Source organism: Mauremys mutica, chromosome 20, assembly GCF_020497125.1.
Source record: "Mauremys mutica isolate MM-2020 ecotype Southern chromosome 20, ASM2049712v1, whole genome shotgun sequence".
Classification (NCBI taxonomy): domain Eukaryota; kingdom Metazoa; phylum Chordata; order Testudines; family Geoemydidae; genus Mauremys; species Mauremys mutica.
This window is the reverse complement of record NC_059091.1, coordinates 1,440,346-1,466,269: the sequence shown is the minus strand read 5'-3', so window position 1 is coordinate 1,466,269 and position 25,924 is coordinate 1,440,346. Positions and strand designations below refer to the sequence as shown.

General features: G+C 47.7%; 2 protein-coding genes across 2 annotated transcripts; both read left to right on the top strand.

Moving 5' to 3' along the window:
- Window positions 1–8,513: 8,513 nt before the first annotated feature.
- Window positions 8,514–13,526, top strand: LOC123353601 (methyltransferase-like protein 7A). The gene is made up of 2 exons (XM_044994831.1): window positions 8,514–9,116; window positions 12,796–13,526. Exons 1-2 carry the CDS (start codon window positions 8,622–8,624, stop codon window positions 13,030–13,032), a joined length of 732 nt encoding a protein of 243 aa, XP_044850766.1. The 5' UTR covers window positions 8,514–8,621; the 3' UTR covers window positions 13,033–13,526.
- Window positions 13,527–19,235: 5,709 nt separating this feature from the next.
- Window positions 19,236–25,708, top strand: LOC123353599 (methyltransferase-like protein 7A). The gene is made up of 2 exons (XM_044994827.1): window positions 19,236–19,986; window positions 25,294–25,708. The coding sequence occupies exons 1-2, from the start codon at window positions 19,483–19,485 to the stop codon at window positions 25,528–25,530; spliced, it is 741 nt and encodes a 246-aa protein (XP_044850762.1). The 5' UTR covers window positions 19,236–19,482; the 3' UTR covers window positions 25,531–25,708.
- The last annotated feature ends 216 nt before the right edge of the window (window positions 25,709–25,924 follow it).

Here is a 25,924-nt window from a genome sequence, read left to right as displayed (position 1 = left end):
CTGTTGCAGAGTGATGCGGCGACTGCTGTGGAGCACCAACCTCATGGCACAACAGTCCGCAGTGGGTATGGTAGTGTGCTGGGTGTACCACAGGCTCAGAGGCTAGGGCTGTAGGTGCTTCAAGCACTAAGCCCTTCACATTCCCCAAAACACTACTCACACACTTTGTGAGACAGAGGATTCCTGTATGCGGGCTGCCAGAAATAAATAGTGTGAACACTCTCACAGCACACTTGGCTTTAACAGTCACAATCATTCCAGGGACATGAAATACCAGTGACACCCTTCTGTACAGTCCTCCTGCCTGCAGACCGCCATCTCATGTGCTCCAGCTGCAGCTAGTGCTGGCTCCCTGCAGCTACAGGGCATATCATTGTCCTGCTCTCTGGCTCTCCATTCCATCTATGACCTGATTCTCCTGATTTCACACAGCCTCTGGCTCCCTCCTGAACCTGGTCCTCGCTGAACCCTGACAGCACTTACCTCTGCTGTGCTGGAGCCCTCTTACCTCTGCATGTTGCACTGGGTGGAAAAAGCACACAGTGATGAGCAAGCATGTCCGGCACAAATCCAATTCTTTCCTAGGGTGGTGCCTCTCTCTTTCTTGGAGCTTGTGGATGCAAATCATAGCCATTGGGACAACTTTTAGCAGTAAGTCTATCATCTGACCAGCAGAAAATTGGGAGCTAGATGCTGCCTGATCAGAGAGGCCTTGAGGAAGCAGAGTTAGGGTATATCTGAATCCTGTGTGACCTCACAGAAGCATGATTGATTAATTCACTGTCCAGCCCAGCTCAGCTATGACTCCTGACAAGATGAGTCACTTCATATGCACTTGCCAGCTCTGATGGAAGGCACATATAATCTGTCTAGGTTTTGTATGGGCTACCTATTATCACAGAGGTTGGGAAAAAAAACCTACCCTGGTAAAATTACATAGGAAACAGAACAAAGCTAATGCTGTCATTATTGATCTGGTGTAGTAACTGGCTGACGATGCATCACCTCTTTAAGGAACACACAGCTGGGCAGCACAAACAAATATGTGCAATACCCCTAACAAACATCTCTTCTGATATCACTGTTATAACCCTCACTTCCCTTCCCCACACCCTTTGTCCTCTTATGCAGAGTTAAGTCTAATTTCCTGGAGGCAGGGACATGTCATTTATACCATATGCCTATGGTACTGTAGGAATAACCAGTGTCCCTGTCCACTTGGATTCATATGAACAAAGCTAACATTTGCAGGAGCTGAACAGAAAAAGAGACATCAGTATGGGCAAAAGTAAATACATTTGAAAAAATAAACATCAAGTGATTTCTCATGGGAAAGTTTTGCAGCATTCAGATATTTATGGTGTTTATATCCAAGTCTCCAGCTGGCCCATATACTTACTGTCTTACCTGGGCTTGTGAGACCCAATATACAAGAAAACATTAATCTGCTTCATGCAAAGACTAGCCACAAATGGCCCACAAGAAATAGGAGCTGTTCGGTAGCCTGCAGGAGTTGGCAGGTCCCTGAGGGCAGCTGACACTGCTGGAGATTGGCTGTGGTACTGGAGCCAACCTCCAGTTCTACCTGCTCACCAGCAGTGACCTGCACTGACCCCAACCCCAACTTTGAGAAGTTTCTTATCACAAGTATTGCTGAGAATTGGCACCTCAGGTTCAAGGACTTTTCAGTGACCTTTGCCACATAGTCAATGGCTCTGTGGTTGTAGTGGTTTGCATCCTGGAGCTGTCCTCAGTGCCAGTGTAGCGAAGGTGCTGAAAGAAATTTTACTAATGCTCAGGCCAGTCAATGTCTTCTTGGAGAGAGGTTGTGAGGAGGGGAATATTCTCAGTTCCTCTCCATTCAACCTTTAAAAGTTATTTTAGGGGGATGATAATTCATCTAAAATGGCCCAAAATCTTGCATTTAAGGGCCAGCTTTTCCAGAAGAGCTCAGCACTCAGCAGCTCCATTCAGAACACGGGAGAGTTCAGCTCCTTTGGAAATCTGGCCCAAAATAAACAGACAATGATAACTTAAAACTACCCTTTGAAATTCATGGGAATGATTCTGAACAAAAATTTTAGAAGTGACTAGTGATTTTAGGTGCTTCAGTTTTTGGTTGCCCAACTTAAGACACCTTAAATGGCCCCATTTTCTGAATGATGGGTGCTCATTTCTGTCTGCAAAAACCAGGCTCTTGTAAGGTGCCTCAGACTAAGCAGCCAAAACCACACACACACACACAAGAGATCACTAATCACTTTTGCAAGTTTAAGCCTTTGCCTGTTACAATGGGGACCAAAGTGCCCCAAATGATGCAGACTCAAAACACTGGAACCACATCTGCTGATCATCTGACCAGTGTTTTGGCTCCAAAACCATCATCAAAAAGGAAGCCATTCCCTTCAGGGGAGAAAATAACATCCTGCCTGAGGTTCACACATCCCTGTTTATTTTCATTTATTCTAATAGATGAAGAATAATGTACTTGTGCTACATTGTAAGTCTCAATCACAAACCCTAGATCACCTGCACTAAAGGAGTTATGTAACTTCTTGTGTGCAGTTATACAATTCAGCATGAACTACTACAGCTTGAGCTAACCAGCTGACACTCTCTAGCCTGGGATTCAATAAAATGGGTACCTGTGATATATATTCACCAATGGGTTACAGATGCTCAAGGTGACAAGGGTGCCAGATGAAGACGATGAGAAGTTAAAGGTACAGCATTGCCAGCCCTGGAGAATGTACTGTAAGTCTTTTCCTCAGCCATAAGTCCAATTAGCATATCCAATCTTTGGCCATCAGCAAGGATGCCAGTTTCTTTTAGAGAGAGATGTGGTCTGAGCACAAGCCTGATTCATTTCCTATTGAAATTAAAGGAAATTTTTCCACCAATTTCAGGTCCCAGGAGTACAGAGCTTCTGAGTTTCCATGATCATTCTGACAGAGACTCCATTTGTGATCTCAGCCAAGGTACTTCACTTCTGTGTCTGTTTCCATAGCTTTAAAAATGGAATAATGGTTTCCTGCTTAGCTCTGATGGCTAAAAATCACTGTTAAATATTACATATTACTAAGGTCACGTCCCATGACAAATGCTTATACAGTGCATTCACAAGTATGTTGCTCTCATGTACTGCAATTTCCGTAGCCTAAACAGCTGTCAGGACCAAAAGTGGATTTTTCCATTTTTTTCTGTTTTCTTTTAGATTCCCTTGGGCACATTTTATATGGTGATGCTACAGACACATAAAATGTGCTTATAAAAGTTGGACGAAATAATCAGCACTGCTGCATCATGTGTGTTGTTTTCCCACTAGGGGGCGCATTTTCCTCAGTTTTTATACTAATGTTCCCTCTAGCAATACAAGCCTGAGTCTAGCTTGTACAAGCTAAATTTGTTTAATTCCATAGTTAACCAGGGGGGTGATCTTTACTGCTTTGAGTCTCATTTATGAGACTCAACATCAACACATTATCTCTCATCATTTCAAAACTCCTCAGATTTGTCAAGGGATGGCTGAGACCAAACTGTGTTCTTGGAAGGTTAGACTCCTCTCCTGCATTACCCCTAAAGATACGAGAGGTGTTGAGGAATATGGGGGCACAAACTGAGCACCTGATTTTTCTCCATAGGAAGAATGGACACATCAAATTTATGCTAATTTACAGCGCTGCAACTTTCTCGCTCGGGGTGTGTGAAAAAACACACCCCTGAGCACGGCAAGTTTCAGTCCTGTAATTTGCCAGTATAGACAGTGCACTAGCCCTGGGACCCCATGCTCCCAAGACTGGGAGCTACGCCCGTCATGGAGGCGGTTTTATTAGAGTGCTGGGAAAGCGCTCGCTCAGTGCTATGCTGCGACTACACACGCCATGTTAAAGCGCTTCTCTGGCAGCGCTTTAGCGTTGCCAGTGAAGACGTGCCCTATATCTGACCTCACAGTCTCTATACTCAAAGGAAGCTTGCACAACACCTTCAAAAGACATACGTGGAAGCTGTTAGTATGTTAATAAATAGTAACCCTTAGTCCTTTTCTTTCTGTATTTATGATTCATTTATATATTAACTATTCTTTAGAACTGCTATATTCTAAGGCCCAGAACACTGGTCCTTGTCCAATAAATAATCCTAATCAGGATTTTTCTGTGTTAGACTGTATATAATAATCTATAGCATCTCCATGTTGATAAAACTCCAGATAATCTGGGAAAGCATCCCCTTAATATAGAAATATAATGTCTACATAAGCATATATGTAGCTGGGAAACTGATAAGAGATTACTGTTATAACAGATGTTTTCTGTTGGGCAATCAACAGGGCAGAATGATTATGGGGGAAGGAAGACCCACTGAAATATATTATCTTGAAGAATTTTTAATCCTCTCAGCTGTAAATAATCAGGTACACTGAGAATGTACAGAAATTACACCAGAACATATGTTTCCTCTGGCAAAGAACACTGGTGTGGGAACCTAGTCAGCGAATGAAAACTGTTGCGTCCCTCCAGTTACAGCGAAGAAGAGAGACCTAATTCTTGATCTTACAACAAATTATGGTGATGTATCTATTTTTTCTGTATAGTGCTGTACAAATCTTTGATTAAATAATTCCAATTGAGCTTGTTATTTGACAATCATGAGTCATCATTAACTCAGACACGCTACAGAGCTTAAATTCATAACTTTGCTAGATACTAAGAAACATGGACTCGTATTCATGGCATCAGAGGTGATTCGTGGAGGGAGGGAACATATTGGGTCATATGCCCCCCCTGCAAATTTCTGCCAGGGTTTATATTTATATTTGTGGGGAGTGGGTTCAAAATACATTTCTCACACACACACACACACACTCACTCTCTCTCTCTCTCAACAGTTATGTGTCGCCTCTGCATAGAATCATAGAAATGCAGGGCTGGAAGGGACCTTAAGAAGTCAAAGTCCAGCCCCTTGTGCGGTGACAGGACCAAGTAAACCTAAACCATCCCTGGCAGGTGTTTGTCCAACTTGATTTTAAACATCTCCAATGATGGGGATTCCACAACCTCTCTTGGAAGTCTGTTCCAAAGTTTTACTACCCTTATAGTTAGAAACTTTCTCTTAATATCTAACCTAGTGAGGAGGGCTTTAAACTAGGTTCACCAGGGGAAGGAGACCAAAGCCCTGAGGTAAGTGAGGAAGTGGGATACCAGGAGAAAGCACGAGCAGGACAGCACAAGAGAGGAGGATTCCTGCCTCAAACTGAGAATGCAGGATGATCAGTGAGTTATCTTAAGTGCCTATACACAAATGCAAGAAGCCTGGGAAACAAGCAGGGAGAACTGGAAGTTTTTGGAAAGTGTGGGGGACAATTTCCTGGTGCAAGTGCTGGAAGAACCAACTAGGGGCAGAGCTCTTCTTGACTTGCTGCTCACAAACAGGGAAGAATTGGTAGGGGAAGCAAAAGTGGATGGGAACATGGGAGGCAGTGACCATGAGATGGTTGAGTTCAGGATCCCGACACAAGGAAGAAAGGAGAGCAGCAGAATATGGACCCTGAACTTCAGAAAAGCAGACTTTGACTCCCTTAGGGAACTAATGGGCAGGATCCCCTGGGAGAATAACATGAGGGGGAAAGGAGTCCAGGAGAGCTGGCTGTATTTTAAAGAATCCTTATTGAGGTTGCAGGAACAAACCATCCTGATGTGTAGAAAGAATAGTAAATATGGCAGGCGACCAGCTTGGCTTAACATTGAAATCCTTGCTGATCTTAAACACAAAAAAGAAGCTTACAAGAAGTGGAAGATTGGACAAATGACCAGGGAGGAGTATAAAAATACTGCTCAGGCATGCAGGAGTTAAATCAGGGAGGCCAAATCACACTTGGCGTTTCAGTTAGCAAGGGATGTTAAGAGTAACAAGAAGGGTTTCTTCGGGTATGTTAGCTACAAGAAGGTGGTCAAGGAAACTGTGGGCCCCTTGCTGAATAGGGGAAGCAACCTAGGGACAGATGATGTGGAAAAAGCTAATGTACTCAATGCTTTTTTTGCCTCTGTCTTCACAGTCAAGGTCAGCTCCCAGACTACTGCACTGGGCAGAACAGTATGGGGAGGAGGTGACCAGCCCTCTGTGGAGGAAGAAGTGGTTCAGGACTATTTAGAAAAGCTAGACGAGCACAAGTCCATGGGGCCGGATGCACTGCATCCGAGGGTGCTAAAGGAGTGGGCGGATGCAATTGCAGAGCCATTGGCCATTATCTTTGAAAACTCATGGTGATCGGGGGAGGTCCCGGATGACTGGAAAAAGGCTAATGTAGTGCCCATCTTTAAAAAAGGGAAGAAGGAGGATCTGGGGAACTACAGGCCAGTCAGCCTCACCTCAGTCCCTGGAAAAATCGTGAAGCGAGTCCTCAAGGAATCAATTCTCAAGTACTGAGGAGAGGAAAGTGATCAGGAACAGTCAGCATGGATTCACCAAGGGCAAGTCATGCCTGACTAACGTAATTGCCTTCTATGACAAGATAACTGGCACTGTGGCTGAGGGGAAAGCTGTGGACGTGTTATTCCTTGACTTTAGCAAAGCTTTTGATATGGTCTCCCATGGTATTCTTGCCAGCAAGTTAAAGAAGTATGGGCTGGATGAATGCACTATAAGGTGGACAGGGCCGGCTCCAGAGCCCAGCGGGGCAAGCACCCGCCTGGGGCGGCCCTTTCCCGGGGGAGCGGCAGGCTGGGCCGGCGGACCTGCCGCAGTCATGCCTGCGGGAGGTCCACCGGAGCTCCGGGAGCAGCGGACCTGCCGCAGGCATGACTGCGGAGGGGACGCTCGGCCGGCGGCTCCAGCAGACCTCCCGCAGGCATGACTGCGGACGGTTCACTGGTCCCGCGGCTCGGCTGGACCTCCCGCAGGCATGCCTGCGGCAGCTCAACCGGAGCCGCCGGACCTGCGAACCGCCCGCAGCTGCGGGAGGTCCAGCCGAGCCGCGCGACCAGCGGACCCTCCGCAGTCATGCCCGCGGGAGGTCCGCTGCTCCCGCGGCTCGGAGGCGCCTCCCGGGCATAATTGCTTGGGGCGGCCAAATTTGTAGAGCCGCCCCTGAAGGTGGATAGAAAGCTGGCTAGATCATTGGGCTCAATGGGTACTGATCAATGGCTCCATGTCTAGTTGGCAGCCGATATCAAGTGGAGTGCCCAAAGGGTCGGTCCTGGGGCCTGTTTTGTTCAATATCTTCATTAATGATCTGGAGGATGGTGTGGATTGCACCCTCAGCAAGTTTGCGTTGACACTAAACTGGGAAGAGTGGTAGATATGCTGGAGAGTAGGGATAGGATACAGAGAGAGGGACCTAGACAAATTAGAGGATTGGGCCAAAAGAAATCTGATGAGGTTCAACAGTCCTGCACTTAGGATGGAAGAATCCCATGCACTGCTACAGACTAGGGACCGAATGGCTAGGCAGCAGTTCTGCAGAAAAGGACCTAGGGGTTACAGCGGACAAGAAGCTGGATATGAGTCAACAGTGTGCCCTTGTTACCAAGAAGGCTAATAGCTGTATAAGTAGGGGCACTGCCAGCAGATTGAGAGAAGTCATCATTCTCTTCTATTCAGCATTGGTGAGGCCTCATCTGGAGTACTGTGTCCCGTTTTGGGCCCTACACAAGAAGGATGTGGAAAAATTGGAAAGAGTCCAGCGGACGGCAACGAAAATGATTAGGGGGCTGGAGCACATGACTTATGAGGAGAGGCTGAGGGAACTGGGATTATTTAGTCTGCAGAAGAGAAGAATGAGGGGGGATTTGATAATTGCTTTCAACTACCTGAAAGGGGGTTCCAAAGAGGATGGATCTAGACTGTTCTCAGTGGTGGCAGATGACAGAGCAAGGAGTAATGGTCTCAAGTTGCAGTGCGGGAGGTTTAGGTTGACTATTAGGAAAAACTTTTTCACTAGGAGGGTGGCGAAGCACTGGAATGGGTTGCCTAGGGAGCTGGTGAATCTCCTTCCTTAGGTTTTTAGGTCCGGCTTGACAAAGTAGAGGACACTATGTTCTCATGCCACAGTATATCCAATATAATGGTGCTCTAAAAGTAGACAGTGTTATGACCATACAGCACCCTCCATACAGGCTTGTCCAGAATGTGCTTGAGGTCTGGTATTGCTGCTTCTTAGTGACAATGGGCTCAGTCCTGCAAGGTGGTGAGTGCTCTGGATCACTTCAGCAAAGCACTTAAACCCGTGCTTATCTTTGAACTTGTGAGTAGTACCATTAGCTTCAATAGAACGACTCCTATGTTTAAAGTTAAGCACATAATTAAGTGCTTTGCTCCACCAGGCCACAGCACCCAGGACCTTGAAGGATTGAGACCAACATTTCGTAAGCAAACAAATCAATTTCTATCCCCGTTGCATCCCACTTCAGTTGTGCTTGTAGAATTATTACTAAACAGTGCTCTGTCTCTTTAAGATAGAATTAGGAAGGCAGCCAGCTGGAGAAACCGGACATAACCAGTTGAGCGTGAGCCAGTTATCCTGGAGAGCGAGAAGGAAATGCTCAATAAAGTTGGAACACAGCAGCAGGTTTGGTGTTCTGTTTACAGCTGGGATTGAGGATTTTTGCATTCTCCTCTTTGCACTGATGGTGCTGATCCCTCTCCTCCAGCGATGCATCCAGCTCCTCAGCCTGCCTGTGTACCTGCTCTCGTATCTGGGCTTATGGGACCCCCTCTGTAAGAAGATCTTCCCATATGTCATGGCCAAGTGCTCCACTATCTACAACCGCAAACTCTTCCAACAGAAAAAGGACCTGTTCAGCAACCTGGGGGAGTTTGCAGGCCCTTCGAGGGAGCTCAGGCTGCTGGAGATAGGCACAGGCTCAGGAGCCAACTTCCAGTTCTACCCACCTGGATGCTGGGTGACATGCACTGATCCCAACCCCAACTTTGAGAGGTTCCTCCTCAAGAGCATTTCTGACAGCCCACACCTCCATTTTGAACGGTTCTTGGTGGCCTCCGGTGAGGACCTGCGCCCAGTGGCTGACGACTCCATGGATGTGGTGGTTTGCACCTTGGTGCTGTGCTCGGTTCGCAGCATCGAGCAAGTCCTGAGAGAAGTCTTGCGAGTGCTCAGGCTGGTGAGTATGAGTACCATTGGTGGGGGGGGGGTGCTATTTTGTTTATGGGCCAAGCTGTGCTATGCAAAGACAGGTCTAATGAGAGCGTGTGTGGAGCCACCTGCCTCAGAGACACATCCCTCCCCCAAGTGGCCTAGTGTGCAGGGGTAAACCCCCTTTGGAAACATGCTGCAGGGATGCAGAGAGGGAGAAGTGCCTGTGCTCTCCTACGAGCAGACTGCAAATGTCCACAGGATGGACTAGTCAATAGCCAACCCTTCATCACCTAGGGCAGGGGTCGGCAACCTTTCGGAAGTGGTGTGTCAAGTCTTCATTTATTCACGCTAATTTAAGGTTTCACATGCCAGTAATACATTTTAACATTTTTAGAAGGTCTCTTTCTCTAAGTCTATAGTATATAACTAAACTATTGTTGTATGTAAAGTAAATAAGGTTTGTAAAATGTATAAGAAGCTTCATTTAAAATTAAATTAAAATGTGGAGTCCCCTGAACCGGTGGCCAGGACCCAGGCAGTGTGAATGCCACTGAAAATGAGCTCACGTGCTGCCTTCGGCATGCGTGCCATAGGTTGCCTACCCCTGACCTAGAGCATTTATTTGTATGTGTTTGTCTGGAAGCCAGCAGTTTTCTGAACAGAAAGTAGTAAAAGGAAAACAGACAGAACCAGGCCACCTTCATTTCCTTTGCTGTGTCACTTAACACCATTTCAGTATTTATCACACACACTTATAAGATGACTATGTTGTCTTGACTTACTTTATGTGGCTAACATCTAAATAAAAGCCAGTACAACATTCTCTTCCTTGTTCCTGTAAGGAGACAGACCTGACCAGTTAGTGAGTCGCTTAGCTATGACTGAACCAACTTTAAAAAAATCACAATGATGCTGATAATGAAAACAGGCTCATCTGCTCCACTCCTGTTAGCAGACAATTCAAATTTTGGTTCACATGCACTAGCACAATGCTGCAATGACTGGAGTGCAAACCCTATATAGCAGGGGGATGTTTACATTCAAACAGCTGTTCCCTTAGAAGTCTTTTAAACCACAAAAGCATTAGATGGTTTAGCTTAGTTAAAACATCCACATGCAAGCATGCTACAAATTATTCATAAAGCACCTTATCTGAAGCCCAAACTATCTGACTTTATCCCTTAATAGATTTAGTGTCAAATATTCAGATGCATCTAAGTGACTTCAGGGCCTAAGTTCCGCTTTTAAAAATGAGACTTAGACACTTAAGCTTTTTCAGTGCTTCTGAAAAATCTTACCCTTCATTTGTCCTTCCCTCCAGCCCCTTTAAGCTTAAGAATCAAGCATAAATGTGCCATCTTTCTAGTCCATGGATCTCAAAACACATAGCTAAGAAGTGTGCTCATAAAATTGCCATTGTCTGAATGTGGAAGCGAAACTGCAAGTAACTTTCTCATTAAGATGAAAGCTATCCCACTCTTACCCGGCAGGCTGCACCGCAACCGAGGCTGGAATTCTACCTGGCTGAGTCTTTGCTATTTTTCCTAATTAAGGTGAGAGGGAATTAAAAATAAGCCCCTGCCTTTGTAGTTCTGGCAGTTGAATTCTGTCACTATGCAGAGCAGGAGTGGCAGAACCACAGTACAACCTGACAGCTAGAACAGCTGGCAGCCTTGTTCCATGAAACCCACTTGTTAGAGGGAAATTAGATGGCTGTTCTGGTGCCCTCCCCAAGTGTTCTTACTGCAATGCTCACTGTTCATCCAATAGCCCAGAATTTCCAGTACTCCTGTTCTCTGCACCTTTGTTCAGCAAAAGGCTGGCAATCAGGAGGAATTCTGAAGGAACACCCTCACTTCAAACAGAGCTCATGAGTGCATGATTTCAGGGACTCTCAAACAGGCTATAGGGACTTCATGGCAACATAGGACACATCTGTCGAGAGTAGAGCAATGAATGGAGGGGTGGGTGGCTGTGCATTTTGGAGGGAGTGGAATCCCAGGCTGCGCAGGAAGAGATTAGTTTGTATTACCCAGCACTTCTCCTTTTTCCCTGCCAGCTTTTCTTCTCTCCAAACTCACTCTTTCTCTTTACTAACAATATTGCCTGTCAGTGCATGCCTGCCAGATGCTCTGGACCCTGCAGTATTATTAACGTATTTGTAGATATCTATTGGATTGCAAAATCGTGCACTATCCAGTGTCCTGTCGTATCTATGGCCGGGGCGGCTCCAGGCATCAGCACGCCAAGCGCGTGCTTGGGGCAGCAAGCCACTGGGGGCGCTCTGCCGGTCACCGCAAGAGTGGCAGGCAGGCTGCCTTCGGTGGCTTACCTGCGGACGGTCCGCTGGTCCCGCGGCTTTGGTGGACCTCCCGCAGGCGTGCCTGCCGTGCTTGGGGCAGCAAAATGCCTAGAGCCACCCCTGTCTATGCCCATTGCTTATTGTTTTTAGTATCTCACCCTTGGACCTCGTCTACATGAGCAAGTTTGTTCATTATAACTTAAGATGTAAATTTAAACAGATATAGTTATACTAGTATGACACTTATTCTGGTGTAACAGTGCCTTTTTTGGCTTAACTCATTGGTTTTCTACCTGTGTTCCACAGACCCCTGGGGGTCTACAGACTATGTCTAAAATTTCCAAAGGGGTCCACACCTCCATTCAAAATGTTTTATGGGTCCACAAATTTAAAAAAGGTTGAAAAACACTGGTTTAGCTTATATCACTTGGGAACAAGTTTAAGCTCAACTGAAAAAAGCTACTAATGTGTGTCCACACCGGGGGTGGGGGTGGGTTTAACCTGTATAACTGGTAGAAGTTTCCCATGTAGACAAGGCCTTAGCCTTGGTTGTGACTATAAAGAACATTCCTTAAGGCAATTCAAAACATTTTGATTTCATTGTGGAGCTAAATTACAAGGTAGGGAAAAAAAAACATGTATGGCAACCTCCTCACAAAGGGGTGAAAAATTTAAATCAGAATCTGTAACTCTTACACCAGCTTCCACTAAAAACAGCCTTGAATATTCTGAAAAGGTTTGCTCTCAGCACTCGCTCTGCTTCTTATCCAGTGTTCTTAATCACTGGAATATGCTGTACTAGATCTGCTCTCCAGCAGTGGATTCAGTGAAGCAGTTCTGCAGCTCACAAGACTGCCAATGAAGTGAATGCCCGATCCTTGTCTAATGGCACCTGCCACACCGTGCTATATAAACATCAGTGAATTAACCCTCACCACTTGGAGGGTATGGTAAGTGTTCTGATCATCCCCATTTTACAGATGGAAAAACTGAATACCGGAAAGTTAAGTGATTTGCTCAAGGGCACACAAAGCAGTAGTGGCAGAGCTGGGAACAGACTCCATGAGTCCTGACTCTCAGTCACAAGAGCATACTTCCCCTTCCACATGGAACGCAAACCTTTCTGTAGTCATGCAGCTTCCCCAAATAGTATTTTTTAAGTCTTACAGGAGTGAAATAAGACAGAATGAGAACAAGGTGGAATGCTGACTGGCCTCCATGGATAATTGATTATGAGTAGCAGTTCCTGAAAACATAATAGTTAGAAGTGAGCCTGAACCGAACATGGCCAGAATGTGGGGAGTTTGATCCAAGAGTTGTCTCTCCAAAGTGGAAGGGAGATGTTGGTGATTTTATGAGCTCTTGTTTGTTCCTGAAGCATTTTGATTGCTTTGTTTCCCAGGGTGGTGCTTTGTATTTCTTGGAGCATGTGGCTGCAGATCATTCCAGCTGGGGCTACTTTTGGCAACAGATCTACAACCCAACCTGGAGATATTTGGGAGACGGGTGCTGCCTGACCAGAGAGACCTGGAAGGACCTGGAGAAGGCAGGGTTCTCGGAACTGAAGTTGCGGCACATACATGCCCCCCTGTCCTGGAACCCTACTCGTCCCCATATCATTGGATATGCTGTGAAATAACTAACTCCATGCACTGAGAAGCAAGGTCACTTCAGCACCGTGGTTCCTTCCAATTCCTAGGGGTATTTACCCATGGCTAGCAGCCTTATAATGTCAGAGCAATACTTATTTAGCAATTAGCTGCCTAACCAAATTGCCTTGTTGGTTTTATGAGAATAACAGGGAAAACTTACTGAGCATCCATAGCTTATCCTAACTATGGTGTCAGGTTTGTCCATATGCCAGTAAGGCTCCTCCCAGTTTTCAGACAAAGCTCTGGTCAGCATTTTTCACTGACTGTCCTGCTAGTTTTTGTGGATCACATTCAAAGGCACTGATCATATACAGAGTCTCGTTCATCATATACAGAGCCTCGATGCCTAAGGGTAGGACTATACTTACCGCGCGGGTCGACGCGGAGAGTTCGACTTCTCGGAGTTCGAACTATCGCGTCTAATCAAGACGCGATAGTTCGAACTCCCCACGCGCTCCGGTCGACTCCGGAACTCCACCACCACGAACGGCGGTGGCGGAGTCAACCTTGGAGCCGCGGAGTTCGACCCCTGCGGCGTCTGGACGGGTAAGTCAGTCGAACTAAGGTAGTTCGACTTCAGCTATGCTATTCGCGTAGCTGAAGTTGCGTACCTTAGTTCGTCCCCTTTTCCCCCGTAGTGTAGACCAGGCCTAAGTCAAGCTTTGTGGATCTCAGTGTTGTTCTTGTGACTTTCTGGGTACCATGTTGCTTGGGGTTACAATGCCTAAGTCCCTTTGGGAATCCAGGCTCATCAGTCTAAATCAGATTTGAAACAGCAATCTGCACAACAAAATGCTCCCATTATCAGGGGCGGCTCTAGCTTTTTTGCAGCCCCAAGCACAGCAGTCAGGCAGCCTTCAGCGGCTTGCCTGCAGGAGGTCCCCAGTCCCGTGGATTTGGCGACTTCCCTGTGGAGGTCCGCCAGTTCCGTGGCTTCGACGTACCCGCTGCTGAATTGGCACCAAATCCGCGGGACTGGTGGACCTCCCGCAGGCAAGCCGCCGAAGGCTGCCTGACTGCCGCCCTCGCAGGGACTGGCAGGGTGCCTCCCACGGCTTGCTGCCCAGGCACGCACTTGGAGTGCTGGTGCCTGGAGCTGCCGCTGCCCATTATAGCAGGGTAATTAGCACTAGTTAAGGCCAACAGAGTAGCTAGGGGCCTCCAAGTGGCAGGGAGCTCATAACCTACTGAAAGATAATAGAAGGAAAAACCTAAGCATTAGACATATCCACTCAGACGGCACTGAAAGTACTTTTGATACAATTTATTTTGTTTTAATTTGTTTGTCTTTTGTAATTGCTACAGAACCACAGTGTTGCTACAGAGACATAGGCTTCTCAATAAAGTTGAAAATACTGTACTTTATGTCCTCTGCTTTGTTACCAATAGGGGGAGCAGGTAACTCATTTTTGTAAAAACTAGCCCCTGTACAGTGTTTTTTCCCTGATTAGTGTAAGGCCAAATTCAGATCTGGTGTAAGCAAATGCAACTCCACTGGAGTTCGACCAAGTCTGAATTTGGCCCATTAAGTCTAACCCAGGAGATCAACACTGGAACAAATGGATTTCACTAAGTAATTGATAGAAAGAAAGGCAACTATAGGAACAAGACCATACACTCAAACTTGAATACATTTCTTTAAATTAAACAAATTTGCATCAAAGTTTCAGGTGGGAAAGACAGTATCAATATACTATAGACTTTTATAATACTATGTACCTTGCAACCAAGAATCTCAAAGCATTTTACAAATATTGATTCCACAGACTTCATAGTACTTCTCATTAAGGAGTTAGCAAAATTAATGTTATCCATTAGTTTAGAGATGAGAAGTTAAGGGACAGATGAAGTGACTCAGCCAAATTCACACAGGAGGACAGTGGCAGGGGTGAGAATAGTACCCCATGAGTCTTGTCTTCCAGTCAGGGGCAGCTCCAGGCCCCAGGACACCAAGCGCGTAAAACCCATATTAACAAAATCCATAACAAAGTATCTTAACACAATCTAAAGTGTCTCCTGGATCATATGATTAGACCATCTACAAAAAACAACCAACCAACCAACCTTCTGTGTATCGGAATGTAAGTTATTGTGAATACTCATTTATTTGTCTGTGCAGCTCCAGACTATATCTTGTTTCATTGTAGTCTAAATTCAAGGAAGAGTAAGAAAGGCTATGATTGTTACATAAGATAAACAGGAACTTGTTTTAGTCCAGAGTGTGTGTTTAAACAGTACTGAGCTTCAGTAAATAATATTCAGGCTACTGGCATGTGACATAAATATTGGATTTTGGCTCACACTGAGGGAAACTGTTCCAAGTACCGCTTAAATAAATGTCTGCATATACATGCCAAAACTGGTCTCTCCTCATGAGTTGTTTTAAAAGAGGAACATGCTGAGACAGTGCTTTCTGCTGGGTCACACTAAGAGCCAGGACTCCTGAATTCTTTGAGCTCTGCACTGATTCACTGCAAGATCTTACGCCCAGTCACTTCACCTCGCTGTACCATCATTAGTCCATCTATATACCTCCCTCCTGGGCACTGGGCAGCGCTTTGGAGTTTCGAGTGTAGCCAAGCCCCCAGAGAATGAGCTAGTTAATAAAAACAAGAAGTCCTTGTAGCACCTTAGAGACTAACAAATTTATTTGGGCATAAGCTTTCGTGGGCTATAAAGTGCTTTGGAAAAAATTCAACCTACTAAAAATAACACCTGTTTCCATACAGGGAAAGGTCATGCTTGACTTTGGGGGCAGCAGCAATATCTTCTGTAGTTTAAGGGGTTGGGATAGCATCAGAACAAAAAAGGAGGCAAGAAATTTGTATTAGGGCATTATCACAACAGCTGCCTCAAGCTGGATTCCTTTGATGTGGGGTAAGTACATTTTGGCACAGCTCCATGACTATAGCTTATAAGAAATGCAAAAGAGAAACAGAACTCTCCCAACATCAGATGTGACTATTTCTTCCACAACACTGTTAGCTCATTTACAACAGACAGACCTCTGACCAGAAACAGGAGCTCTGGAGTAGCACGCAGGAGTTTACAAACACCTCAGAGGAGCTGGTGCTGCTGGATATTGGTTGTGGCACTGGAGCCAACTTCCAGTTCTATCTGTTGGGATGCCGAGTGATCTGCACAGACCGCAACTTTGAGAAGTTTCTTTTCAGGAAAATTGCTGAGAATCAGTACCTCCACATTGAGAATTTTGTGGTAGCCCAAGTTCTCTGCTGAATCCTGGTGCAGTGCTTGATGCAAAGTATAGAGAAGGGATGGAATCCACAAAGGAACTTAGGTGCCTAAACCTAGGGTTTAGGCACCTAAGTCCCAGTTTTGGCTCCACTGTGAGCCACAAAACTCTTGCCAAACCCTGTGAAGGCCTGGCTTAACATGAATCATTAAATATGGGGGAGGCCTCATTTCTTGGAAGACAGGATTAGGAAGGTAACTAGATCAGCAGGCTGAAAACAAAACATTTGTGCTAAGATAAGTAAATAGGTCACTGAGCTAAAAGACAGAATGTCTGAGCTAGCTTAAAATAAAAGGGGGAATACCCAGAGAATCATTTACTAAAAACAAGCTAACAATGGATAAGAGAAGACTGGAACAGAAGATGCGGTGAAGGGTAAGTTGGGCATGGACAGAACAAGCTGTAGAAGAGGGACTGGTTCCTACAAAATGACCAAGCCAACCCCAAAAATGTGATGCACTGTATTGTGTAAATGTATATAAAGGAAGCGGTTTGCTGTGTAACTTTGAATGTGTGGTATGCCCTTTACCCACCTCCTACGTTTGAGCCTGATCAACACCACATAGCTTTGCTGTATGCCAAATAAAAGCACCTGAATGTTGAGACTGAAGTCAAACAGAGTTCTCTGGGAACCAAGTGGAAATAGGTCTCAGGGGAACCTCAACAATCTGTAGGTGCTTAAGTTCACGCAGCACCTAAGTTTTCAGAGTAAAAGTTCCCAAGCCGCCTAAGTTTCTGCTTCACTCTAAGCATCAGGACATTATTTCCCACCTAACCCCCAGAGTGATTCACAGACTAGGTGAAAAACAGGAATGCAGCCATATAAATCACGTTCAGGGCTCAAACTGGTAGGCATGCTCAGAAACCACCTACCAGATCAGATCCCATTCAGAAGGAGCCAGCCACCTTATACATGGGTGGCAAGTTTGTAGAAATTTTGGTGGTGCCCAGAACCCGCCCCCCAACTCTGCCCCCCCAAACTCCACCCCCACCTGCCTAAGGCTCTGGGAGGAGGCTCGGGGGGGAAGTCTGGGGTGCAGATCCTGGGCTGGGGATTAGGGTGCAGGAGGGGTGCAAGGTGCAGGCTTTGGGATGGAGTCTGGATGCTGGGTGCAGGCTCCGGGCTGGGGCAGGGGATGGGTGTGCAGGAGGGGGTGAGGGGTGCAGGCTCTGGGCTGGGGGTGGGGGCATAGGAAGGGGTGAGGGGTGCAGGCTCTGGGAGGGAGTTTGGGGGTGGGAAGGGGTGTGTGGGAAGCGGGAGGGAGTGCACCTTCTGGTGAGGGAGTTTGGGGATAGGAGGGAGTACAGGGGTGAGGGCTGTGGGGCTGAGGATGAGGGATTCATGATGCAGGAGGGGGCTCAGGGCTGGGGCTGAGGATTAGGGTGCAGGGGGATGAGGGCTCTGGCTGGTGCTGAGGGGTTCATGGTGCAGGAGGGGACTCAGGGCAGAGGGTTGGGGTGTGGGGCTGAGGATGAGGGGTTCATGATGTGGGGGGGGGCTCAGGGCTGGGGCAGAGGATTAGGGTGCGGGGGGATGAGGGTTCTGGCTGGGGCTGGGGGATGAGGGGTTCATGATGCAGGAGGGGGCTCAGGGCTAGGGCAGAGGGTTGGGGTGTGGGGTGAGGGCTGTGGGGCTGAGGATGAGGGGTTCATGCTGCAGGGGGGGCTCAGGGCTGGGGCTGAGGATTAGAGTGCAGGGGGATGAGGGGTTCATGCTGCAGGGGGGCTCAGGACTGGGGCTCAGGATTAGGGTGCAGGGGGATGAGGGCTCTGGTTGGGGATGAGGATTAGGGTGCGGGGGGATGAGGGGTTCATGCTGCACGGGGGGGCTCAGGGCTGGGGCAGAGGATTAGGGTGCAGGGGATGAGGGTTGGGGCTGAGGATGAGGGGTTCATGCTGCAGTGGGGCTCAGGGCTGGGGCTGAGGATTAGGGTGCGGGGGGATGAGGGCTCTGGCTGGGGCTGAGGATTAGGGTGCGGGGGGATGAGGGCTCTGGCTGGGGCTGAGGATCAGAGTGCGGGGGGATGAGGGCTCTGGCTGGGGCTGAAGATTAGGGTGCAGGGGGATGAGGGCTCTGGCTGGGGATGAGGGTTTGGGGCATTGGAGAGGCTCAGGGCTAGGGCGGAAGGGCAGGGTAAGGGCAGTCTGCCTTGCCATTAGTGGGGGGCAGGCACTAGGACCCTGGGGCAGCAGACAGCCGTTCTGCCGGAAGCCCATCTCTGACAGCAGAAGCAGGCAGGGGAGAGGCACATGCTGCTTTCTGTCAGGCAGGGACAGGGCGTGGCAGAGGGCGGGGAACACGCAGGGGGAGGGGTGGCAGGCGGGGGCTGGGACCTGCTCCAGGCAGGGACGTGGGGTGGGGGAGGCCCGCGGGGGCCAGGGCCAGATCCAGGCAGGGCCGGGGGAGAGATCCAGCTCCAAATATTGCTGGAGCAGGGCACCTGGCCCTGAATATTCCTGGAGACCGGGCACCGCAGATGTATATAGCCTGCCACCCATGATCTTATACATTTTAAATGAATGGTTAGCACAATTGCATGGGAGTGATGTAGGCGAACCAGGTTTAATTCCCCCTCTCTGCCAAAAATAGACAAAGCATTTGAATAGGGGTCTCCCACCTCTCAAGAGAGTTCTCTAACCAAGGAGCTATAGCATATTCTGACATAGGGTTCCCTCAGTCTCTCCTGTTGAAGCTGTTCCCCTGTGGCTAAATAATAAAGAGTAGTTGGAGCATGGGACTGGACCCAGGGTCTCCCACCTTCTAGACAAACCCTTAGCCACAACATTGAAGATGAGACAGGGCTGCTTTAAGAGAGAGGGCGGAAACTGTTATCTGAAACTTGCTCAACATTAAGCTTTAGGGATTTGCAGCATGTTGCATCAATCAAGTTCCACCCTGCAGGATCCAGCCTATATCAGTTCATCATATAACCACCCAGCTTCCAGACTACGTCAGTTGTTCCTAACAGAGCAGTTAGTCTTTTTTGCTCAAGTTTCAGCCAGGACCTTTACACTGGATTTTGAAATTGGCTGTAGAAGCCACCTACTAGATTAGTACAAAGAGCAGAAAATAATCCCAAGAGTGAACAGAACTGCTTCGGCTCTGCAGTCTGCACAAACTTCAAGGGCCCTTATTTTTACATAAACAGGCTCTTCTCAGGGCAGGCCCTACTGAGAAGTGGGAATGGCAAAGGCAGTGGTCCTGTTTCTCCGTGTTTGCGTGCAGCTGCTTGCCCTGCCTATATACCTGCTATCATTCCTGGGCATATGGGACCCATTCTGTAAGAAGATATTCTTTCCCTTCTTCATAGAGAAGTTAACTGCAAGTTACAACCGGAGGGTGACAGGGCACAAACAAGAGATGTTCTGCAACCTGCAGGAGTTTGCAGGCCGCTCGGGGGAACTGACTGTGCTGGAGATTGGGACTGGCACTGGCGCCAACTTCCAATTCTACCCACCTGGCTGCAAAATTACCTGCACTGACACAACCCTCAACTTCCAGCATGGTCTCTCCAAGAGCATGGCACAGAACCAGCACCTCCAGTTTCAGCCCTTCCTGGTGACCCCAGGGGAGGACTTGAACCAAGTGGCCGACAGCTCTGTGGATGCAGTGGTTTGCACTTTGGTCCTGTGCTCAGTACAAAGCATAGAGGGTGTCTTGAAAGAAGTTTTGAGAGTACTCAGAACCGTGAGTATTTAAGAAAAGATATTTCCTATATTATTATTACCTATTCTACAGCCACCGGACCAGATTTACCAGTGACCTTCAGCTTTTTGCCACTCTGGAGATGCAAAGCTGCCACAAACCTCATTTATCTGGCCAATTAAATTGAACTTATATCCACTTTGCATACCAAAGAGGTGCAAAGCAGTAGGAGCATACTGGTCACTTTGCCCCATTATTCTTAGGCCAACTGTGTTTTGTGTATTCAACTCCCACTAACTTCAGTGGCAATTGGGACATATGCAATTTAAGGCAGAATTTTAATTTTTTTTCCCTACAAGGGATTTTTCTTTTAGAAAAAAGCAAATTCTCAGTCTAGCATGGTGAAATATCTTGTCAGTTAGCACAGCACCCCACTCAAAAAAAGTATATAAATTTTACATGCGAGATATCAAAAGATTGGTCATTTCCATCTACACCAGATATGGATAAAATATTAAGTCTGTGAAGTTTAAAGTTTTAGGATGTTATAGGTGAAATATTAGAGCATTCCTAGGCAGCATGGTCCAATGGACAGGAGATCTCAGTTCTGCTAGTCAGATCTAGGTTCTACTCCTGCTCTGCCACTGACTCACTGTGTTATCTTGGACAAATCACTTAACATCTAACAAGAAGTGCCGATCTCATCCTTAAGGTTGAAATAACCATTCCTTTAACTCCATTCCTGTTATTTGCTCATAAAGAATTCCATCTGGGTTAAAACTCCCTGGTCCTGATTCTCAACTGCTCCATTCCTGTGCAGGAATTTCAACCTTAATGGTGGGATTTTTAAAAGGGACCTAAGTATTCCCAAATCCCAATTAATTTTAATGGGAATTAAGCCTCTCTCTCTCTCTCTCACACAGGCTCCTTTGAAAACCACACCCTAGTAGTTTTACTCTGAACAAAAACACAAAGGGCTTGGCTACACTTACAAGTTGCAGCGCTGGGAGTTACAGCGCTGGTCATGCAGCTGTGGAAGGGCCAGCGCTGGAGTGTGGCCACACTGACAGCTACCAGCGCTGCAGTGTGGCCACACTTGCAGCACTTTCCAGCGCTGTATTGAGAGGTGCATTGTGGGCAGCTATCCCACAGAGCACCTCGTCCCGTTTTGGCGCCGTTTTGGCGCTGAGTATTGTGGGAAGGGGAAGGAAGTGTGCGGGTCATTCCGCTTCCTGTTTGCCAGCGCCCCGTGGTGCATCGCTTCACATCCCAGCATTCACTCTTTCCAGCAGCGTTTGGCGCCATTGTGAGTGTCTTTCTGTTACTCTCTGTGTGAATCGCGATTTCTGTGGCAAATGGAGCCCGATCTGCTGAGGACTCTGCTGATGAGTGTCACCAGCACAACACGTTTGGCAGTCCAGCTATTCCTTCAGCTCCAAAGTGACAGTGAGGATTCCGACGATGATATCAATATGGATTTGCCTGCCGCGTGTGACACTAAAGTGCTTGCGGCATTTACGGAAATGCTCAGCACCGTTGAACGCCGCTTTTGGGCTCGGGAAACAAGCACTGAGTGGTGGGATCACATCGTCATGGAAGTCTGGGATGACGAGCAGTGGCTGCAGAACTTTCGTATGAGAAAAGCCACTTTCATGGGACTGTGTGCTGAGCTCGCCCCCTCTGCGGCGCAAGGACACAAGATTGAGAGCTGCCCTGACGGTGGAAAAGCGAGTGGCTATTGCAATCTGGAAGCTGGCAACTCCAGACAGCTACCGGTCGGTCGGGAACCAGTTTGGTGTGGGAAAGTCGACCGTGGGAATCGTTTTGATGCAAGTTTGCAAGGCAATTAATCGCATCCTGCTAAGAAAGACCGTGACTCTGGGGAGCGTGCAGGACATTGTGGATGGCTTTGCACACATGGGTTTCCCTAACTGTGGAGGGGCGATAGATGGGACGCATATTCCTATTCTGGCCCCCCCCACCTGGCATCAGAGTACGTTAATCGGAAGGGGTATTTCTCTATGGTTCTCCAGGCGCTTGTGGATCACCGCGGGCGTTTCATTGACATTTACACAGGCTGGCCTGGAAAGGTGCATGATGCACGCATCTTTCGGAACAGTGGCCTGTTCAGGAAGATGCAGGCAGGGACTTTTTTCCCAGACAGGAAGATCACAGTAGGGGATGTCGAAATGCCCACTGTGATCCTTGGAGACCCCGCGTACCCGTTACTGCCTTGGCTCATGAAACCCTATACAGGGAAGCTTGACAGGAGCAAGGACCGGTTCAACTACAGGCTGAGCCGGTGCAGAATGACTGTGGAGTGTGCTTTTGGGCGTTTAAAAGCCCGCTGGCGTTGCTTGTATGGGAAGCTAGACTTGGGGGAAAGCAGCATCCCCGCGGTTATATGCGCTTGCTGTACCCTCCATAATATTTGTGAAGGGAAGGGTGAAACATTCAGTGAGGCATGGACCACCGAGGTTCAAGTCCTGGAGGCTGAATATGCACAGCCAGAGAGCAGGGCTAATAGAGAGGCCCAGCACAGGGCTACAAGGATTAGGGATGCCTTGAGGGAAGAATTTGAGGCTGAAAGCCAACAATAATGTTTGCTGCCTTGCATGGGAGTGAATTGCACTGCTTACACTGTTATTCTATTATCCATAATAATAATATGATTTGTAGTGCCTCTTTCTTTACTGGGCTAAGGTATCTTTCACTATCTGCTATAATAAAGACTGTTTTCAAAGCCAAGAATTGTTTTATTGAAAAGAAAAAAACTTCCTTGACAGACAGACAGACACACAACATTTCATGAACACAAGAGGGCAGGGGTGTGGGTTGGTGAACTGTACAGTCACAAGTTTGCATATGCCCTGTCTGGATTGCTGTTTAATGAATCCTGCACTTCAGGGTTCATATACTGCATGGTGATGGGGGTTGAATGCAGAGGGTAAGGGTGGTGGTAGGTATCAGGGCTGGTTGGGGAACATACAGGTGTTGGAGGCAGCTGGTGGTGGTAAGAACCTGGATGCTGGGGAAAGGTGGTTTGAGCTGACATTGGGGCACAAGGCACAAAGGACGGGGCGGGTGGGGGAGTAGCACGGTAGTGCTCTGCTTGCATGGCAACGAGTGACTCTATAGACTCCGCTTGGCGCTCCAGGATGCTTAGCAGCCGCTCCGTGGTTTTCCTCTTGGCCACTGCATTTCTCTTGCGTGTCCTGCTTTCTTTCTCTCGCCAATCCTTCAAGTCCTTACTCTCTCGAGCAGACTGATTAAGAACAGTTTTCAGCATGTCTTCTTTGCTCTTTCGGGGATTTTTTCTCAAATTTTGAAGCCTCTGTGATGTTGAACATCTGGGCAGTCCAGTAGTCAAGGTCACTGTAGAAACAGAAATGACAACATTTAACACGGGCAGCATTGTATCCACTATCTCCAGACATGAATTGTTACACTGAGGGAGTGAGTTCTTATTTAAGCATTCTTTTACCCACACGCATAACACTACAGAAGCCACGACATGGTGAGTGAGCAGTGCTTATATGGGGAGAAGTGGGGCTTGGGTGTAAGAGGGGAGCTGGTTGCTTCGGGTAATCTGGAGTGCTAGAGGGGTTGAGTGAAATGCAGATGCAGGGGTGATCTTATCTCCCTATCTCTTCACTAAAGAGTCTCCCAACATTTTTCACAGGACTTAATCCTGGAAGATGTTTCCCTACTGCGAGTCACTAGGGAACAGCGGGGGGCTCTTTTAGAGCAATGTGGATTCCGCCCGGGACCCTATGCGGCTTGCCTGTGTTCAGAAATGGTCCCCCCACCACTGGCAGAAGAGTGGCGCGGACGCGTCACCGTCACTGGGACAAGGGACACAGTGGCTCTGCCTATAAACCTGCGCAGGCATATTGCCCACGCTCTGGATGAAGCTTTTGCTGAGATAACTGAGGCAGATTACCGCGACGTGATAGACCACATCAACGGGCTATTCCACATCTAGAGGCTGGCATGCATGCATCCATAACCCCCCCTCCTCTCCAGAAACATTTCACCCAGAAAATAAAAGCCGCTTACCGGTAACACGCTCCTCTGCTTGTCCTTCTGCAACTGCTGGCTGCTGCGATTGGGTGCTTTCCTCCTGGCTTGAGAAGAGCTCCTGGCTGCATGCCTCCAGGGAATCTGCGGTTTCTTCCCCCATGCCAGGAGCTTCACTCGCGGTTTCCTCCCCCCCCACGCCTCCGCCTCCGCCGCCTCCTCCGCCTCCTCCTCCTGTCCCCCAGCCTGCTCAGAAGTGTCCATCGTTATCCTGGGATTGGCAGTGGGGTCACCCCCAAGTATCTCATCCATCTCCCTGTAAAAACGGCAGGTCGTGGGAGCAGCTCCGGATCGTCGATTCCCCTCTCGGGCTTTGTAATAGGCACTCCGCAGCTCTTTAATTTTCACCCTGCATTGTACTGCGTCCCGATCATGGCCCCGATCCAGCATGGCCCTTGATATCTGCTCAAAGATATCGTAATTCCTACGGCCGGAGCGCAGCTGTGCCTGAACAGATGCCTCACCCCAAACACTGATGAGGTCCTGCAATTCACCAGTGCTCCATGCTGGGGCTCGTTTGCCGCGTGGAGGCATGGTCACCTGTAACTGATTAAAACTGATTGCACTCCACACCTGGCTGCAGCAAACAGGAAGGAGATTTTTAAATTTCCCGGGGCATTTACAGGGCGGGTCACCTGAGCCAAGAGCAGTAGAGTGCAAACTGATGTGCAGAGTGGCTGAACAGGAATTCTGGGATACCTCCTTATTCCCTGGAGGACAGGTAAAGCGCTGGTGAGTGTCCACACCTGCTGGGCAGCGCTGGATCACCAGCGCTGCACTCCTTATACCCCTGCCGGGATGGGTTTTCAGCCAGCGCTGCAACCAGGGAGTTGCAGCGCTGGTTGTGCCCTGCAAGTGTGGACGGGGTGTTGTTGCAGCGCTGGAAAGCCTCCACCAGCGCTGCAACTTGTAAGTGTAGCCAAGCCCAAAGTACTGATTACTGTGAAAGATAGAGTTAAAGAAACCAGGTGCTAAGCAAGCACATCTTTTGTCTTTTTAGAACTTATTGATATGGATTTTAAACACCTCTTCAAAAATATGTAATTTTGTTTATTTTAAAATGTACAGGATTAAAAGAGCAACTTGGGGAGGAAGTATTTTGATACTGACTGAAATGTATGCAAAGAAAGCCTCAATTCCAAGTGTATAAATTGATGAGGGAGAAAAGGCAGAACAGAAACTGAGTTTTAAGAGCACAAAGAAAAGTTATGCTAACTGCATATCAGTTCCTTCATGTTTAAAATATTTATAAATGTTTTGTTTCCCCAGGGTGGGGCATTTTATTTCTTAGAACATGTAGCTGCAGATCCTTCAAGCTGGAGCTATTTTTGGCAGCAAGTCTACTATCCAACTTGGAAACTTGTGTTTGATGGATGCCGCCTCACAAGTGAGACCTGGAAAAACCTTGAACAGGCCACGTTTTCAGAAATAAAGTTACGGCACATACAAGTCCCATTATACTGGACTCCAGTTCAGTCTCATATCATTGGATATGCTATAAAATAATTTTCACTGTGCTGCGTCATATGCACTTTTTAATGTTTGCTTCTGTACAAAGCATCTACAGTAACTCCTCATTTAATGCTGTGTTGTTCGTTACTGATCAATTAGAGAACATGCTCATTTAAAGTTGCACAATGCTCCCTTATAACGTTGTTTGGCAGTCACCTGCTTTGTTCACTGCTTGCCAAAAGGGCAGCCTGTTGGAGCTACCTGGTGGGGGCTTGAAACCAGGGTGGACCAGTAGACCCCCATCAGCTCCCCTAAGTACCCTGTGCAGCAGCCGCCCAGCAGGCTATCAATTGCCAGGCAGTTCAGCTGTCCCTCCCCACATTGCCCTGTGCTGCTCCTTCCCCTCTGCCTTGAGGCTGCTCACGGGAGCCTCCTGTTTGCTGGGGGG